The 20,467-nt window shown below is 40.0% G+C and overlaps 1 protein-coding gene across 1 annotated transcript in view; it reads left to right on the forward strand.

Moving 5' to 3' along the window:
- Window positions 1-16: 16 nt before the first annotated feature.
- The window catches only part of ror2 (receptor tyrosine kinase-like orphan receptor 2), a 56,455-nt gene continuing 36,004 nt past the window's right edge, over window positions 17-20,467 (forward strand). The window contains exons 1-2 of the mRNA XM_038734257.1: window positions 17-445; window positions 20,123-20,194. Coding sequence (XP_038590185.1) covers window positions 385-445; window positions 20,123-20,194 — 133 coding nt within the window. The 5' untranslated portion in view covers window positions 17-384. The remainder of the gene's footprint in view (window positions 446-20,122; window positions 20,195-20,467) is intronic.

Genomic DNA, 20,467 nt, shown 5'->3' on the forward strand with positions numbered 1-20,467 from the left:
CGATAGATGGCGCCCTCTACAAAAACGTTACCGCGCTTCTGTGTGTGCGTGGAAGTGCGCTCGTGCGTTCGCTTCAGTTTTCCACGCTCGCTTCTTCTCAGCTCAGAAGAGAAGCCACTTCTGGACCAGCACAGCTCTGAAGAAGCCGCGGCCCTCAGCGTCTCTGCCGGACTGCACACGGGATGAACTGGGCTGTTGTCCTCTCTAAAATCGTTTCTGTCCCGCACCTTCATGTTTGACTCTTCCGCGACCTGGAAAGTGCGCGTTCTCTCCGAGCCTGGCTGCTGACTTGGAAAACTAAAAGAGTATCCTAAAAGTGGATGAGTGTGTCTTCAGTATTTTGGTGATATTTCGCTGCACGCTGTTGTGAGAGGTTCCGACGCCATGACCTCCTTGAAGAGCTGGCTCTGGATGCTTTTCTTGTTTCCAGACCTGAGATGTCGCGGTAAGTCTCTTTCATACCGCAAGCTTGTAACTACAGAATTCCTGATTAAACAGAGAAGTGATGCGCTGCACACCATGTAGCCCAGCCAACAAGCAGGGCGGTGATGGGGCCGTTTAGTAAAGTTACTGCACGTTTCATCACATTCAACTGTGGAACTTTTAGCGTCCCTGTTTTCTTCATGCGTTGCTCTTACACAACAGACTGAGCTTTTGCTTTGGACTTTTACTTGTTGCAGTTGTAGCAGCAAGTTCCCAGAGGTGTATCAGAGCTATTGTCCTGCTTAGAGCTGGCGATTTCATGCTTTCCACTAATATGGCACCCCTTACCTTTAAACTTTGGAGCTTTTTCTGGAACTTTAATAACGGACTGGACTGTGTTGTTAATTTCTCTTCGTGCACATTTCACCGAACTGTTACATATTGAAAATGCCTGTGATGGTTTTAAGGGGAGAGGCTTGTGGGGGAACTCTCCCCTCCTGCAAGTTTCTGTGAGCACTTAAAGTCTTTGTCCTCTTTCAGCTTGTTGACGTGTGTTCCTTGCAGCTCCTATAGTTTTTATAAAAAGGTACTTGTTTCAGACTCAAAGGGCCACTGTGTCATTGTCATGTTAATTAAATGCATAGCTCGAGGTGATCCCGCTCTTTGTCAGTCATGCTAATTCATTTACCCTCCCTGCGGGGTGAGAGCTGTGGAGGTTTCCTGTTTTCAGGGCTGGCTCTGAGGACTTAACCATTTGGTCGGCTACGAAGTGAAAGGGGGACGGGATGTGGGGTGCAGGGGGGCTAAATGATTAGCACCCCCCTCCTTTCCCCCTCTTGGCTCTGGCAAGCACCATTTCTTTCTACTATCACTGACCTCACTGAGGACTGAAAAAGCAGTGGAGAGGAAAAGAAAAAGAGAGCAATGGTTGTTCTTCTAAAACTGTTTATATAACACTCCAGTTTATATTTCTGTTTCAAACCAGTGCCCAAAAGTCTAAGGGTTGGACATTGTGGCTGAAACCAGTATCAGTAGAACTTTATTATTCCCTCTTGGGGAAATTCGATTTGAATTTGACCTGTGCTTTGAATGACTCCAGACCTGAGGGATCAGATCTAGTGTGGTGGAGAACTTTGTTCCACAGACTGGGGCCTGCAACTGAGAAGGCACAGTCATGCCAAGTAGTAAGGTTTTAAAATTAACTTTAAAACTGACAGGGAGGAGTGGTGGAGGGAGGCAAGTACGGGGGAGATATGCTCACGCTGCAGGAACCAGTTCTAAACCTTGCAGCAGTGTTCTCCACATACAGCAGTGATGCCGACTGTTTCCACTGGTAGCACTGGTGCTCCAAACTGAAAATATTAAACACTGAGCTTTAGCTCTGCTGCCTAGTAATTATTCCAGTCAATCAGTTCATTTTAAATTTAATATTTAATCACTCCATTGCAGTCCATCTTGCATCAGATCAGAGTTGTAACTAAACCTTGACTACGAGACTAAATAATCATTGTCTTGATTTAAAATGATGTGTGCCTATGAGGAGTGCCATCAGGCCCATATATTGCCTGGACCAGTCCCTGCAGAGGTTTCTCCTGGAAAGCATGCGTGCATGTACCCTCACCTCTCCATTCATCCAGACAGTCTGGTTGAGGTATGACTTGTGACTAACCACTTCATCAACACATCTGCTGAGGTATATGTCACAAACAGGTGTCCCCCACCAATGTCGGCTAGTGAAATGGCAGCTGAGACTGTCTTTGAGAGATGTGTTGTATAGCTTAATGCCTGTATTTTTGATTGAACCATTTGAAGAGACGTGCTGAGTCTGAAAGTTATGGAATAACCCATATGTCATTGTATCAATTAGCTATTAGATACTACATTGGATGGGCACTCCTGTTTCAGTTCAGTTTTGTTTATCATGTAATCCACATAAACCTGTACCATGTAGTACTCACTGAACTTCTGTTATAAAGTAATGCACCAGGAATATGTGCTGTATTTGATGGATCAAAGCAGTGCCATGCCGGAAAATGTCACTTTAAGTTGCAGCACAACCCAGTGTTGTTTTGCAGGAGCCATCTGTGTTGATGGACCAGCACCATTAACATGAATGACAAAGCTGTGTTTTTCATAGTTTCTCAGACATTTTCGCTAATAGCAAGAAACAAAATGTTTTGAAAAAAAAAAATAGGTTATGCAGACTCATTGGGAACAGAAAATTAAGGTGATTTAAGGTTTTTACCCTAATTGTCTGTTGTAAACATCTATCATAGTTAAAAGAAGTCCTTCCTGCTTGATGCATTATATTTACTGTGCAAACGGTTTTCCTTTGCAATGAATGATTAGTAGTGACATTAAAGGTGCGCTCACTTTCAGTTTTCACCTCCAAAAGTAGGCTTTGTTATTTAGCTACAGGCCAGGCACTGATGCAAGTAGAGGTGATTAACTGTTGCACTGCACTCACAGTACAAGTTTTTCCCAAAGTTTTATTGCCCACACCATCTGTTCTATTACACCATGGTATACCTCCTCTCTGTATTTCCCTTCTCTGTCTAGCTGTGAAGTGAAGCAATGCATAGCACTGACAGAGGAGTTAGCTAGAGGTCAGTCCACTAATCTAGAATTTGTGGAAATGTGAAGTTTTCCCTGAATTCTTGGAGCAAGGAACTTAAGTCTATGCCATGATGTGGAAACTTTACATGGGGCAAACAGTAAGACAGATGACTTAACGAGGACAAAAGTATTATCACAAAAATGTACTTAAGTATCAAAAGTAAGGTTACATTATGTGTGAAAATAGCTCCTGTGAGTGTTTTATTATTAAATATCATATCATTAAAATACTATTAGGCTACTGTTACATTTATGCATGTGCAGTATTTTGTAGCTGGCAAAGGAGAACCTGATTCTGTCTGTCTGTCGACACATTCAATATCAAGATCAGTCTGTGGCCTGTTTTTTCATTTCCTATTTTTGACTTGAGCATAAATTCAAAAGTACAAGAACAAGCCATTATTTGTTTTTTTGTGTTTGATTAATAAAATGAATCATGGAATAACAGATATCAGTGAGAAGTGAAGAGCTATCAGGGCTCAACGTTAAACGTTTTTGCAACTGTGGGTTTGAAACTTACTGGCCCCAAGACAATTTCTACTGTCCCTACCTCCAAAAGTTGTAATTTATCAAACCAAAGACTTATAAGTTTTATTTTTCTGTTAACATGTTTAATCGTTTATTAAATACATCCTGGATATAAAAAACTAATTTACTTTTAAAACAAAACATACGGACAGACTCAAACATGACATGCTCTCTCTCCTGCTGACAGCCATTTAATAAAAAATGTACACAGAGCAGCAGGTATGAGGTCGTCATGGTAGTGACTTGTCAATCACAAGGTAGTCCCGCCCTAAATCATACACTGCATTGTCTATTTTCCCCTAAATGCAACCATAATTTACTAAATGAACATCATGCTGTGTTGAAGACTTGAAAGTAGCGACTGAGACCATGAACCCATTATGAAAGTGTTTGCTGAGAATTAATTCAGCTGAGAAGTAGACTCATTTTGCCATTATTTTAAATGGAACTGGACTTCTTTTTGCTACCAGCAGAGTCGCCCCCTGCTGCCCGAGAGAATGCAGGTTTAAGTTCCGTCTGCATGGTTTCACTTTTCAGACCCAGAGGATAGAGTGACAACTACTCGTCACGTGACTACAACTGTTGACTGGCCAACAGTGCGAGACAACTGCAGGATGTTAAGTTTCAAGTTGTGTTTATTTTGCATTTATTTTTTTTTAATACTAATGTTTTTGCACTAGTCCAATCGGACCAGTGTGTTGCTAGTTCAAAAGTCCCGATGTTACTTTTTACTGGCCCTGGCCTGTGTGGCTGTGCACATTTTCGATTCGCCAACAATTTTCATAAAACAGCTGATATTGAAATCTACAGAGTTGAGTTCTTGCCTCAAAACTTGTTTGAAGTGGATTTAGTGATAAAATAGCGTATGGAAATTGTAAAACAAGTTCTGTTGTTGTCCTCTAAAGAAAAGACCGGTTGTTGTTACAGTTTGCAGAGGTAGACTGGTCCAATGCATACTGGAGATTTTTTTTCAGTATCGGTACGCCATCCAGGTATTTTTGGCATACTGCAGATTTTGCTTTTGTTTGCACATTACTGCATTTAGGCCAAATCAGTACGTACTACTAGTATAGTAGGCGGTTTAGACATTAGTTACATGACTTAAATTATATTTAAAAACAGCCCCCAGCACTTCTCCTCTTCCTGAAAACATTCATGACTTGCTAACCCTCCCATTTTTCACTGACCTCCCCTGGTAGGTGAGTGGTGGAGGCTAACGTTATGCTGCTGACAGATGTGATTGTAGATTTATTTCTGAAACATGGTGGTAGTTCTAGTGAACAGTCCTCATTTGTCCCTAGTTCAATACTTCTAAATATTCTTTAACATCACTTACAGAAGCTAATGCTGCCCATTGCTAAATTAGCCACAAAGCTAATGCCGTGTTTATCAGTGGAAGAGTTCTAACCTCATAATGAGGAGTTAAAGTATTGAGTTTAACTTTTTATACATATATCTGCAAGCCGTTTGTTGGTAGTTACAATTGCTGGGTCGGAAATGATTAAAGCAGACCGGAGTATCTATCATGGCTTCCTGCCAAACAAAGCTCCTCTTGAATGTGAAACGTAGTTATAGTTTTAAGTCCTCGTTGTAGACAGTCATGTAGAATTAGATGCAGCAGGTCACTGTATCATAGACAGTTTTAGAGCCAGATGGTGGATGAGAAATAGTTTCTCTTAGCTTTGATTCGAATTAAAGAGTGCTGGGACACAGATAATCTAGTTATTACGGCAGATTATGTTTAAGGTAAAATACACATGCTTATTCTCTCTCACTCTATTTATAATGTAGTTAATGTTTAGGTGTAGTTTATGCAGGAAAGGGGGCTACTATCCAAATAAATCAAAATATAGTATTATAAATCTGCTCTTTTTCACTTTAATATCGGCCCAAAATACCATATCGGTCGGGCTCTATCTGGTACTAATTATAATCCTGGATTTGGGAGTAATTATAGCGATGCAAAACATTCCCCTTGATAGGGCTCAGTGTGGGTTGACTTTTAGGCATGATGGACTTTGTTAACATACTGCTGCAATAAAGTGGTGTGTTTAAGCCATATTAGTTTGCTGGCCTTTTGTAAAAACATTGTTTACTTGGTGATCAGTTGTTTAAATGGTCATAGTGAGGTTTGTATATAACTGTGCCAGTGCTGCTGCTTTAAAGACTGTAAATGCAACATGCATTCTTCCTTTTCTTGATTGCATTTTGAAAAAACCCCATAGAGGCATAATGTTAACATATGCTGCTAATTACTGGAACTGGGAAGCAGAAACAGAAGAGGCCTACACATGTTTGTTGGAGGAAAGGCCATATGATTCGGGCTGACTGTAGCACCCTCTGTTCCTCCACTACTTGTGTTGCTGCAACCTTCTGTATATGTTCATGAGTTTATGTGAGGAGTGCAAACAGGATGGACATTTTGCATCTGAAGATCAGACAGTGTGAACTGAAAGAAGTTGGAATAACTTAATAAGATAACTGACAAAAGCAGAGACAAAAGTATTTGTCTTTAACGTGAGGGTTTCTGAATCTTTTAGTGAAAAGGGATTTTAGGCGAGGCTGGTTTATAAGGCTACTGCTATATGCCAGAACAATAACATTTTGGGACAGCACAAAGAAGTGTGATCCATAAAGTTGACCTATATTAATTAAAAGAGTTCAAAGAGACAGGTCACAGAAACACCACTTTATTTATTTTAGACAATATATGAAATCTATTTTTTTAGAAGATGGTACCAAGACGGGCAGGATGTTACAGATGTTGGGGGCTCAGAGTTTTAACTCATGGCTGATTGCAACAGAGGTAAACAGAGAGTTACAGTGGGCAGCACGGGGGCCCGGTGGATAGCACTGTGGCCTCACAGTGGGATTATGTAGATACCAAATAGAAGGAGACCAAGGACAGGGCCTTGGGGTATGCCACAGTTCAGAGAGGCAGTGGTTAATGTGAAACTGTTGGGGAGATAGGACATAGAGATTAGGATGTGCTGAATGTGTCTGTTACTTTAATATAGATGTGGCCAGCGTAGGGCTGAACGATGTGGCCAAAAATTGTATCATGATAAAAAGTTTATTATCTTATCGATAATTATCACAATAAGTATCAAATCGTTGTTTCTTTCAAGTTTAAAGGCCGATTTCTGATCCTGAGTGGATCACTTCACAAATCTGAGGTAGAACATTCAAAACAATTATAAAATCTTTGTCAACAAATATGCACGAGTAAAATTAAGTAAAAGCTTTTTTCAGACCTTTTTCCTCACCAAAATAAACATCTTAATAAAAAAAAGTAATAATTTGTGAATGATTCAGGTGAATAAAATCAAACATTCATTGAATATTTATTAAACATTTATATTTATTAAAACTATATCACGATAATTATTGTTTTATTCTCCAGGCCTAGGCCAGCTCACATTTTGGGATGGGGTTGGTGAGGAACCTCCTTAAGTTCCTTAAGTTTGGCATAAAAACACAATGCGTCAGGAAATCTTCATACTATTAGGAAGTAGTCAGTGGCTTGATGAAAATGATCACCATTAACAGCATATGTGGTTGCAATAATGCATAATTTTACCATACAGTCTGTGGAGCCACAATATAAGTTTGGTTTGCTCAAAGGTTCTCTGTGAAGGTAGAGCCGCATTTCGACCAAAAGTACCAGGGACTTTTATGTCCCCAGATCTCTTTTCAAGGAACTAAAAGGTTCCTTCAGCCCACTGTTGTGTGCGTTTCCACCGCGGTCTAAAGACCTGTGAAGATTAGGCAAATTAACCAGCTGACGTAGGCTGTAGCCATACAAAGCGATGCACAGGCATCATTATTTGTAACCACTCTCCATGAGCAACATTTATAAATGAAAATCAGATTTGACTGGAATATAATGAAAAACTACAGGCTTAGCTTGACCATTAAAGCTTGACTTAAAACAACATATTAGGACCCAGTATTTAGCCTAAACACACCACTGCACGGGACTTTTTAGGGGGTAAAATGAAGACCCTAGAACTACATTTAGACCCTGGTCCCTCCAGTGGAAAAACAGTGAGTTCCTCCAAAGGTTCCTAGTTCTGGGGAATAGTTCCCTCGGTCGAAATGCAGCTTAGTAGCACTATGGAGCTTTCTTTGAGTCGGTCACTATTGTTTTTACGTGTAAGATAGACATGCATGCATACACACATAATGCTATCATTCCACCAGAAGAGTGATAAATATACATCGGAAAACGCTGTCTTAATCTGCATATTAACCTGGAACCCTGCTGAACAGCACATGCTGTGGTGTATAGTTAGGGGTATAAGCTATACTTTCAAGACTCTATGGCACAATGTGCTAACAAAGACCGGGAAGAAGAAGACTGCTAGCAAGTAAACATAGATGTAAACACGCAGGATTTCAAATACTTAAAATTCTGTTAGCTGTTTGTTATCACAGTGAATCATTTCCTGCTGGTTAGGGAGGAAAATTTGTTACTTCCTGTATGGAGTGGATTCTACCAACATCCTTACTGAAGTTCATTTTGGCAAATAGGGTGAATTTATGTGTGGGAAGGTAGAAGATGTCTCTGCAAATTAGTCTGGGTTTCATAGAAGGGCAGGCATATTTAGTCTGCAGGGGAGAAAACACACATCATAGATCAAATGTAAATGCTCTGTACTTGTATAGCGCCTTTCTAGTCTTTTCGACCACTCAAAACGCTTTTACACTACATCGGCATTCACCAGTCATACATATTCATACACTGAGCCTAAGTGCTCAAACAGAAACTAGCATTCACACACTGGCGGAACGGCCGCCAGGACAAGGACACTACGAAACGCAACCAGGGGGAGCCAGGGATCGAACCGCCGACCTTCCGATTAACGGCCAACCCGCTCTACCTCCTGAGCCACAGCTGCCCCAATCACACTCCCTCACTGTCTTAGGAATCTTTGTATTGGAAGGTTTTATCAGTTGTTTGGTTAGGAACACCTCTTCAACCTTGTTACATAAATTGTATAGTCTTAAGTGAGAGAGAGCCCCACCCCTTCAAACCCCGCACACTCAGAGGTCAAAGGTCAGCTGAAGCACTTATGATCTGCACAGCCTTTTGCGTCTTAACTTGTATATTTAAGATTTTTTGTCACAACGGTTATTAATCAAGAATATTTTGCTGGAGAAAACATAAAAGTCTATTTTTTATCTGTATGTTTCACAGAAGAAGAGGCTGTGGGTGTTTTTAATCTTGCTGAATTCCAGCATGTGCCTGGCAATCGTCTTTTTGGATTAGAAGATATTTGGAGCCACAGGCACTGTTGAGTCAGTTCATTTAATTATTCTGTGTCCCAGGATGTGATTCTCATGTTTTATGGCACATACTTCACTACCTGTGTAACTGTCTCCAGAGGGGCTTTTAATTAATAGAAACAAGGTTATTTCTAAACATGTGCAGCTCTGCACAGTTTGTCTTGGATTATTCTGTAGCAAAGTAAATTGTGATTATGTTGAAAATGATAAGTTTCATATAAGCGTTTATAAAAGAGTTTCAAGAGTCAAATATTAAATAGAATGATTAAAGGCTAACTCCACAGATCAGTGTGTTTACAAGGGTTGGGCAGTACTACAGCATCTATGAAAAACATTGTATGAAGCCTTTTGTGTCTCAGAGGGAGCTGTGTGAAGTCTGACAAATGTTCTCAAGTGATGTCACTTGAGTCAGCGTCAGTTGGGGGTGAAGACTACTTGTCTGAAAATGAAAACATCTGATGGTGTGGCTCACAGATCTCTGTAGCGGTTGCTCATCTGTGCTGCTGGCTAGCGGCTTGAGGATACATTAGCCACTATTAGCATGTCACACCCAAAAACTCCAACCACACTCTCTGCGGTTAAGATGCATTGTGGATAATGTAGGCACGAGCTTTTCACAAGGAGGAGGAATATGTTCCATAAACACTAATAATATCTCTGGTTCTGCGGGGTCGATTTGATCCTTCTTTTTTTTAACTGTCCATCGTGACTCAGATGACTTATTGGAGTGCAATGCTAAATCGTTAGAGTACTCCTTTAAAGGAGACCTATTATACTGCTTTTCCAGTTCTATATTGTAGTTCTGTGACTCATGTATGGCAGCTTTGCATGATTCAAAGTTCAATATATTATACTGGCTCTTCGTGTAGGCCTTCATTTCAGCCTCTGTCTGAAACAAGCTGGAGATGCTCTTTTCATCGTGAATCACTACATGCATACTGCAAACAAGTTCACAGTACAGCTGCAATGAGTAGTTGATTAATCAAATCGATTAGTTGACTATTAAATGAATTGACAACTATTTTGATAATCGAAAAGCAAAATTCTCTGATTCCAGCTTCTTAAATGTGAATATTTTCTGGTTTCTTTCCTCCTATGATGGTAAACTGAATATCTTTGGGTTGTGAACAAAACAAGGAATTAGATTTTATTTAATTGATCTGATAAACATTTTTCACATTCATTCAGCTGTTGAAAGTAAAGCTTGTCTGCTCATAAAACATGCAGTGATTCCTCAGTAAGGTGGTTGGCCTTTACGGTCTGCCGTGGGTCTGTGGAAATATGTTTACAGCAGGCTTGTCCAACTAATAGTCTGTCCCCCCTCCTACAGCAGAAGCTTTGTTAATCATACTTCAGAGATGGGGGGCCAAACAGGAAGGGTTCGGAGTTTTCTGATTTGTTCATGACTAAATCTCTGTAATGTTTTGCTGGTGCCTTTCTGCTTCACATTCCTGCTCTTCCCTCAGACTGTTTGGGTGAAGGAAAGAATGACTAAGAGCTGGTTTGGAGAAAGATAAACAATTGACACCAGAGCTTTGTGCTACATGTATCCAAAAGCTTTCTTTTTCGCTGTGGACTCTAGCTTCCTCAGACTTAGCTTGGTATGCATATGCTTATCAGAGAGCCATAGCCCCACCACAACCTTCCCAATCTCATTTATTGTCTTGTCTATGAGTAAATATTTGAAGGTAAGTGCCTGCTTTTTATGAGATGGCTATTGTTGTTTTAACTCAGTCAGGGGGGATGGGGTTACACTTGTGTAAGCTGTCTCTGTGATGCGGACTCACAGGGTGGGAAGATAGCATCAGAGCCAGTTAAGTGGAAATTCCATTGCTGGCAAGTGATACTATCTGACAATCCAGAGAGTGCCATGATACAGTCATTGCCAAAAAGAGTGCTGTCAGCAGAGGTCAGACGCACGAAAACCCCTTCAGTAATCCAATCTCAAAATTGAAAATCGAATGTGTACCCAACGATTGAATATTCAAATATTTGGGTCCAGCCCTAAAAATCACACACTAGCATAGCATGCCCTTGTAAAGTTGGTAGTAGGTGTTAGCAAACTAAACTTGTTTCCACATAAGTAGACACTTAGTAGCATTATCATTCATTTGCCTAATGAATATTAGTTCTATATTCGCTGTTCATTTTGCCCTGCTATGGGCTCCACCAGCTACCGAGAAACATATCTTACTCTTTAGTTGCTAAATGTCTGCTGTCATACCTGTGCAGGTAGTGTACCGCGGCTTTATCAGAGCATGTTCACTGAAAACAGCTGCCTGCTGCTGCTGGAAACAGGGAGCAAGGAGACTGAACAGGAAAGATGCAGGCCATGAAACTAACATTAACACCTTTCTATAACATTGATGGGAAAATGAATTATATACTGATCATTTTCTGTGGTTTTGTCACTACAAGCTGCTCCTTTCACATTACATTTTTAAAATGAAAATATTAAAAAATGATTATGTTAAGGACAATATTACACTGGAATAAGTTCACATCATGACTCCATGAATTGCACAATTAACTAACCTCAAGGTTAGCCGTGCTGTAAATATTTACATAGACATAAATAGATATAATATTTAATATTTAAGGAGCATTTTTTACCTAACAAGGTCATAGCAGGTCAGCATTGATAGCCTCTACTTTGTGCACACACTGATGCAATATGATGCTAAAGCACCAACATTTTTTAGTGTTCTTGGTGTGACAAACACCCAACAGAAAATAAGCTCAGATTTTAGAGAGATACATTTAATATTAGCATACACAAGGCAATTCAAGTGGTATTTTTTGCATACAAAGTCTAGTCACACACATGAGCAGCCAGAGGGACTACTGATCTACTGAGTTTGCACCTTTTTCACCAATGATGAATTTGCATCCCTGAAATATAATACAGTATAATACAACAGGAAGATGTAATGTGTAGCAATGTGAGCAGTGCTATTTCAGAAACAAACTTTGTGTATTGACTGTTATTTTGCTCGCATTGTTTTGAGGTCTTTAGAATAGTCTTTAGAAAGTTGGGCTCATGGCATGGCACAGATAGTACAGGTAAAATGATTTGTTTTTAGTTCTAAGGGATTTAATTTCCACTTCTTAGGACTAGGTACTAACAAGCCACAACATTCACTGAATGCTTGGTTGTTACTCAAGAAGCTATGGAGGCCTTATCTGCTGTAGGAGAGCTCAGCTAGCTTTCCGCTGTCGCTTCCCCTATTACCCGCAGTGTCATCCGCTCCAGTCCTCCCCTCGTTTTGGCAAAGGTTTTGCATTTGGGTTAACAAATAGACGCAGATACTTTCAAAGTACTTCAGGGATGAGGGATCATATATTGTGCATCACAGCCTCATTGATAAGCTGCTCTGTGCGTTCATCTGCAGCATGCCCCTCATTCATCTGTCTTCACTCTCATACTACGCTCATAGAGGATCTGCCATCTTGCTGTTGACAATCAATCAGAAAATGTCATCTCAAAAGAGAAAATAAAATTGGGCAAAAATCAATGCAGCAGAGGTAATGCAATTCAATAGCATCTTTTTGTTAGTTATTTTCTGACCTGTACACACATACCCAGTGTCCGGGAATGGCCACTTGATGTGCGTTTTCAGTCATTTTAATATAGACAGAGATCAGATCTGATACACAGCTAAAACACTGGGATGGAGATCAGTTTTGTTTTTAAACAAATAAGTCGTAATGTGGAAGTAGCCTCTTTCTGCATCTGCATTCAGCCCCCCTCGAGCTCAGAAAGTCTCTTGCAGCATGGAGGGAGACACAGTGCCCATTCCGACACTGCTGAAGACCTGGTTTGTAAAAAGGTTCAATTATTTGGACATATTTTATATTTAAAAAATCAGATGTGTGATCCTACATCTCAGTGTACAAGTGAACATTTAGCCCACTTTGTAGAAAATACCGATATGTATTGTATATCGGAATTCAGCCGGGATATGATTTTAGTCCATATCGCCCAGCCCTATGAACCATAACTATCTTTGATGTATAAAATCAGTGGAGCGAGTTGCCCTTAAACACTTAAAAAAAGTACTGCATAATGTCAAAAGCAGGCAGAGCAAGCAGAGTGAATAGTGGATTCAGAGATCTGTCAGGTTTTCAGAAACATGACCTCAAATAAATGTTAGTGCTGCTCTGTGTCAGCTCACGTTATTAAAACATTTGCAAACAACTATAAGAAAACACACGCCAGACTGTACTGTATTATACTTTAATATACCAGACTTTACTGCTGTATGCTACACTGTACTATTAAACTATACTGTACTATACTATACCTTACTATGCTGTACCAAACTATACTATACTGTACTATACAAAATCACTTTCTCCCCTGCATTCTGCTACCCTCATGCACTCTTCTTTGAGCTATTTTCTGTTGGAGCTGCAGAACAAAAAGCCTTGAGTGAGTGCATGGTGTAACTTCAGAGCAGTTTGGGCTGCTTCCATCAGCTCCACTGACCCTTAGCTTTTATGGGGAGGTCATAATTTCAGGGCATCTTCTGTGTCCTTCACTGTTGAGAGAAGTTGTGTGTTGGACAGGACACATTAAGTGATTTGTTCAAATACAAGTAACACATTCCAAAACGTTACATTCAGACTTTCCATCCCACTCTTCACTGGCTTGGGAGAGTAATAATTTAGAATTTCCGCTCTAATGGTTTTGTCTGTATTGGCCTCATTTCACTCCCTTTCCCTGATAGATCAGTCTATCAGACAGGACATTGCTTGTGGTGATCATAAATGGCTTCTCTGCAAAATTAGCCTGTCATTAAGTTTATGGAAGGGTAGTTCACCATTTCGGTCCAACATCTGCCATTCCTGTTTCAACCAGTAACAGACTGAGGAAGGTATGCTCAACCCACACTGCACAATTATCTAAGTTCATAACAGTTATGTTTCAGTTACTGACCAGGGGCAGAGGCAGACGTGAACATTCATGGCTTAGCCCAAACCGGTGGGTTAGGGGATAAGCAATTGGCCAGATATATATATTTAAAATTTACTTTGCACAGTGGGGGCTGAATTGGATATCTAGAACTAGATTGACCAGGACTTTACTTTTACACTGGGGTATTAATGTGTGCCCCTCCAGCTGTAGACCTTAGTAATGTATACAGCTGTGATTCTACTGGATTTTACAGGCAAAGACAAATATTATTTGTCATGTCTGCTGTAAGAATTTAGTGGAGACAGAGTAGGGAGAAGCTCAGGTGCCTTTCACGACAAATCACAGGTTGGAGTAGGCGGGACATTAAAAAAGGTGGCCGCGCTATAGCAAACTTTCGAAGCATTGAACTTGTTCTGAGTTCACGGGTTTTATTATTGACAAATGAGAGACTGACCACCATGTAGAGAATTTTTCTGTGGTTGACTTTTCAGTCATGTTTAACTCCTTTGACACTATTTGCTTCAATCCATTGAGGTTAAACTTACCCAGCAACATCATTTTGCTTCTAGAGTAACTCTGCCGTCAAGAAATGCAACAAACTCATTTGGCTCTCTGCTAACTGGTAAATCGCCCCTCACCGAAAAATCAAGGAAAAGTTGGAAGTGAGGGTAGAAAATGTTAAAGGGTGGAGGATGGGGGTTAACAGAGACAAAGGTCAGAGGACTGAAAGGCAGGAGGACACACACACACACACACACACACACACACACATACAAACAGTTTCAACAGGAGAGGGAAGGAAAGTGTTGAGGTGTGCCAGAGGGCCCTCAGTCAGAACCCCAGTAGATGCAGCCGTGGCCTGGCCTCTCAGATCTCAAAGGACCCTTTCATGGTGGAGGCAGCAGGCTGTTGGAATGCAGCAGCCAGCAGTCTTATTCAGCTCTGGGTGGAAAAGCATCCTATTGCCCCTAATGCCTCAATTTCCAAGGCTGTGGATCCATCCCATCAATCACAGTCACTGCCTGATATGATGCATGCGAACTCTACTCAGTTTTTGGTTATCTTGGTTTCTTCTAGTGTACTGATATAACATTAGTTTACTGTACTGTAAGTGTTGTTGCCTGCAAGGTATATATTATATATATCGGCCGATATGAACTAATTGCATTTAATTGGCATCGGTGCTGCACATGCGCAAAAGTGGTTCTGTCAGTCAAAGAATGTTACCGCAAATTTCCTTGATCATAAATCTAGCTAGCTAGCTACTAGTGCTTCCAGTCTAGACAGGGCGTCTCATATGGATGCTGAAGGGTACCTTTAGCATCAAATAATGCTTTGTCAACCTTTCTGAAAGCACCAGTATTTGACTCCCTGAGATGAGAACAGACAACACACAAGTAATTATGAACAGGCACATTTGTGGTAACCTTCTTTGGCGGACCACTTCTGCGCTTGTGCAGATAGGGATCTGGCAGGCAGTACGGATTTGGTACCTACAGGCTGTGTTATTGGTGAGTTGGTAATTTGTCACGTTAATAACATGACTTAAAATATAACAAAAACAGCCAGTGACTCTATTTATCAGACTCTATTCATCATTTAAAAAAAAAAACAATGTTTTTAGTTTTGATAAATCTTATGTGCTGTCGCTGTCATCTCTTCCCTATTTTACAAGAAGTGAAACAGCGCCTCTAAATACTGTGCGTTGGATGTGTGGTGAAACACTATATTGCACCACCGTAGACTGACCTGCAGTCTGACTATGCGGGGAGGCCAGGAAGAGCTGGCATCTCTTTGTGAAAAAAATGAAATGATTAACCAATTAGATGAGGCCACTGTCATGCCACTGCCTAACTGTGATTAGTCAAGATGATGCCAAGGGAAGCCAGCCGCTGTCTGGCTTCACACCAATCAAATCACAGCATGCGATCATTCAGATGAAATAACGGGAGCTGTTAGCAACTTTAGCTGGTGCAGTTATGGAGGGTGGAGATTTGGAGTTTTTATAAATAGTTTACATAAACTACCACTACAGCAGCAACTTAAAATTATATCTGACAGAAGACCAATGCCAAAACTGGAGCTGTGCGTGGAGAGGAAAAGGGGGTTTTGGACCTTCAATGAGGAAAACTATATCCGTACAGAGTGGCTAGCTAGTAGCGCCAAACTTCAATTGACTCTGTTGTTGCGGAAATTCTATAACTTGGTTATTGACCACTTCGCCACCACGAAAGACAGGAGAATGGCCTTTTCAGATAGAGATTTTTGATGTGGTTAAATTGTTGGTTTTGCTTTGCTTGCCTGGATTTAGCTGCTGAATGAACAGTCCACTGAAGTAACCATATTGTTTTTACTGCGGTTGTGTATGTATATGAGCACCACAGACAGCACCTGCCACAGGGCACTGGGCTAGGTTAGGCTACCTGAATAATTGTTTTTACTCTCTTGGTCTGGTACTCGGTTGTTAGTCTTGATTGATGTTGTGTTATAAACATTTGGCCAAGCATTAAATAAGAAGTACGTAGGCCTATTTGATACATTCCCCAACTGCTACTATTCAAATGTAAAACTGCAAACGTCTTCTGATTGAGCTTGTGAATGCTTTTTTTATTCTAAACCGAAGCATATTTGTACTGTGCACTATAAGCAGCGGTATGTATGATATTTCTTTAAAGTATGATTAAATTCTGTGTAAAATTATACCTTGCACTGTAAGAGCACAATACATTAGATAATTGCCCTCCAAAAGGGACATCTCCTCTCACTTGGCTTCCCCAAAAACCGACAGCCCCCATCACTTGTCCTCTCCTGAAAACACTGATGACCTGCTAACTCTCCTGTTTTTCACTGCCTTCTCCCGGCTTCCTCCTGGCTCACAGCAGCGTGTTTAATGTTACAGTAGTTGGGTGTTGAAAGATACGCTGCTGACAAACTTGATTGCAGATTTATTTCTGAAACAGGGTGGCAGTTCCAGCAAACAGTCCAATCATTTCTCAATTAACTATAGTGTTTAACTTATTCTAAATATATATGCGAGCTGTTTGTCTGTAGTTAGTCAACGTGTCGGAAATGATTAAAGCAGACCGGATATTAAAATAAACGTGAGCCAACACGGCTTCCTGCCAGACAAAGTCATCTAGCTCCTCTTTCTAATGCGAAACATAGTTATAGTTAAATGAAATCTCAAAGTTGTAGACAGTCATGTAGTATTAGGGTTGTTCAGCAGCAGGTCACTGTATCATAGACGACATATTTTAGAGCCAGATGGTGGTTGAGGAATGGTTTCTTGTAGCTTTTGTTAGAATTAAAAAGTGCTGGTACAGACATAAAGTAGATGTGAATATGCTACATTGAAAGTAGTTGTGACAGAAGATTATGTGTATGGTAAAATACAAATGCTTATTCTCTCCCACTCTCTGTTTACAGATTGCTGAAAAAGTTGCACCTTCTAGCAGCAAATATTTATAGATGTGCAAATAAGTTGTCGAGACTGTAATCTATTTTATTAATATTTATAATCCATTTAGGAAAAGATATCAGTGGTTCCCATTCGTTCATTTATTTGTGGCAGCCCACCACAATATCAATGCTGACCGCCACATATTGATTATCGTTTTTTTTACTAGGCCTACTTAAAACCGTATTTGACTGCAGAGCACCGTAGCGCATTGGCGCTGCACTTCCTCTCGCTCTCTCTCCCTCTCACTCATGAACACAGCTGCACGAGTCGAAAATACACTACTGCTGGTAACGCTGTTAAATCAATTATTGTTATTTCAGTGTTTTTATTTTTTATTTATTTGTAAAGGGACAATGTACACTGATCAACATTCAAAATAAATTTAAATGTACCTGAGTTAGCCACAGGCTAGTTTTCATTGGCAGTCCCTTTGCTTAATGTTGTTAGGCATCCTTAAATAATAAACTAATATAATACAATAAAATACATACAATACAATAGTTATTTAATAATTGACACTGTGTTAAAAATGATAAACAATCAATTAAACAAAATGAGCAGATAAGATCCTATAAGTTGATGACACAGTTATCGGTGATGGGTAGGCCGACCTGATGATATTATATCATATTATTTAATGCCATGACTTGACTCTCAAATTATCCTTCTCATATTATTATAATTTGATACTTAATTGCATATTAAATCACAATATTGGTTAAAAAAAAATTGCAATTAGATTATTTTCCAAAATCGTTCAGCCCTACTTCTAAGTGCTTCATAGTGCTTTCTTTCTTCAGCTATAGCTCCTGGTCTGTTGAAAGGTGTGCTTAATCCACATGACCAAAGGAACATTTTCTTAGTTTATTTGAAGCATACTGAGATCTTTGGAAAGTCTGATTGTTTCATTGTTCTCTACCACCTCACCCAGTCTGGCTGTAAGGCAAACTGGGCTTTTGCACATACTCACAATGGATACTCTGGCTCTTTATGATTGGGCCTGGCTCTCCCTCGGAGCTAATCAGGCACATGTGAGCAGACACAGCGTATGGCTCAGTTAATAGATCGACTTGACTTGGCATTGGCTCCTGCCGTCCCTGTGATACAGACCATGTGCTTGACAGATGTGGGTAGTGGAGGAAATTGGTGGTGCTGAGGACATTAGTGAGTTTAATCCAGTCATAGATGTAGGTAGACATGGAGAAAAGTCTCCTTAAGTATGAGAAACTAGCCTAAATATTTCTGTCTCGCCTGCAGAGGCTGGATTTGTATGCACTCTGTCTTGGCCATGCCCCGGAGATCATCTCTAGTCTTTCTTGAAAATCTATATCCTCCAAGATAATCAAGAACATCTGACCAGCCCAAACTTTTAGACATCCATGTGCTGTTTTCTAAACATCATAGCAGTTATCAATGCACTGCAAGGACAAAACACTAAACTTACTAACTTTGCTGTGGTCATACACAGACCACTGCTCCCATCTGTTAGAGATCTAAAACAGAAACTAAATGGAAACAACAGAGTGAATTTGTTCCTGAAAGAACATTAAATAACAGTGAGAACAGCAGTGGACAGGTAAACCACATAGCTTAGATATTAAAGGTGTACCCCAGTATTGCATTTCCATGTAGTTAGGGGATTCACTGGAGAAAGAGATGAGATTTCCCACAATGCACCAAATAGCGTCTTTTTATTAAACCTGCCCTGCATTGCAGACATCCACGTCTTTCTATGACTCCAGTTTGTAATGCTGACTGTGATATCTTGAGATATCAATTATCAGATGCAGAGAATTCATCATATGGTGAGCTGGCTTTAACATTGCAACACAACCAACCAGACCAACATAACATACATAATCCCACTATGCAACCTTAAGTGAGAGAACAGCCCTACCTCTAACAGGGTTGTGTAGAACAGTAGCCTGTTCTGGATACGGTTCCAGGTTGGCAAAGCTCAGACGCTAAAGAATCTCACCCTGGATCTTTTGTCTCCCCTTGGTCTTTTTTTGGCTGGACTACAGTCTGCCCCTGACGTATGTAGTGATTGATGAAGTTACACCATTGGTTGGTCAGATGATCAGCTGACTTGAGGGCGCATCCACTTCAATACCGGCAGATCCGACGACTTAAAGATGGTGTTGTCTGCCATCTGGTCCGGAGCAAGGTGTCTGGCTGAATTGTCATCAAATTCATTACACATTCATTGTCCCTAGAGAAGCATGTCTTGGGTGACCCCCTAACTATTTCTACAGTTCCACATCATGTCAAAATGTCTGTTAGACTTTCATAACAAGGTATCGCAAAATGGGTCCATGACATGACATGCATATTTTTGTGTCTGAGTGAATTCTTTTCTGTTATGAGAAAAGAATTCTGTCTGAATTTTAATCAATTCACAACATTTATTACTTTATTCTACAAAACCCAGTTTGTATGAATACATTTTCACAACATTATAATGCTATATATTATTTTATGTTCTGGCATCTAAAACTCCCAAAATGTCAGGTGGTGCAACTGTCTGTGCAAATAAACAGATTAAAAAAATATTTTAAATTGTGTTGTAAGGATATTAATTTCAAAATAAAATATTGTGGCATGATGTTATGTTTAAACCTTTCAAATAAACCAAATTTTACTACCGTAAAATTTATGATCCCACAAGGATGCGCTCTTTCATATTAATGGCCCATTGGCCTTCAAGCACCACCTTCAAGAGAAGCCTACCCTACAAATAGTTCCTTAAGTAGTTCCTTTTGTCCAACACTTTTATATTGTTGATAATATAGTTGATTATAATAAATATACCATCCGAGAGTCAGACTTGACTTGTTTTATTTCTGCTTTAATTTTAACGCTTGTATTCTCTATTGCAATTTCTGCAGGTGATCCAGGTCTGTCAGTGGATACAGATGGTCTGTCTGAAGCTCAGAGTGGAGCTGCACCCACAGCTGAAGGTAAGTTAAAAACTTTTCTGAGTTGTTATCAATGTGTACAGTTGTGTCAATTAAAAATCACCTACCAATACTCACTAAAGCTCACTAATCACTATGCTGGATCTTATTTGTTTAACGTTAGTCGTGCTGTTGAGAAGTACAGGGCAGACTGGTAAACCATTACATAACAAATTGTAATTTTACATTTCTGTTTGTGTATAGATTAGCTAAACAAAGAAGATACATTGTGTAAATTAGTTGGTAGGCATATTTTTGAGATTGACTGTTTCCCAG

This window comes from Micropterus salmoides, unplaced genomic scaffold (assembly GCF_014851395.1).
Source record: "Micropterus salmoides isolate LMB-PRFRI ecotype aquatic unplaced genomic scaffold, ASM1485139v1 Ms_hic_scaffold_20, whole genome shotgun sequence".
Taxonomy (NCBI): Eukaryota; Metazoa; Chordata; class Actinopteri; order Centrarchiformes; family Centrarchidae; genus Micropterus; species Micropterus salmoides.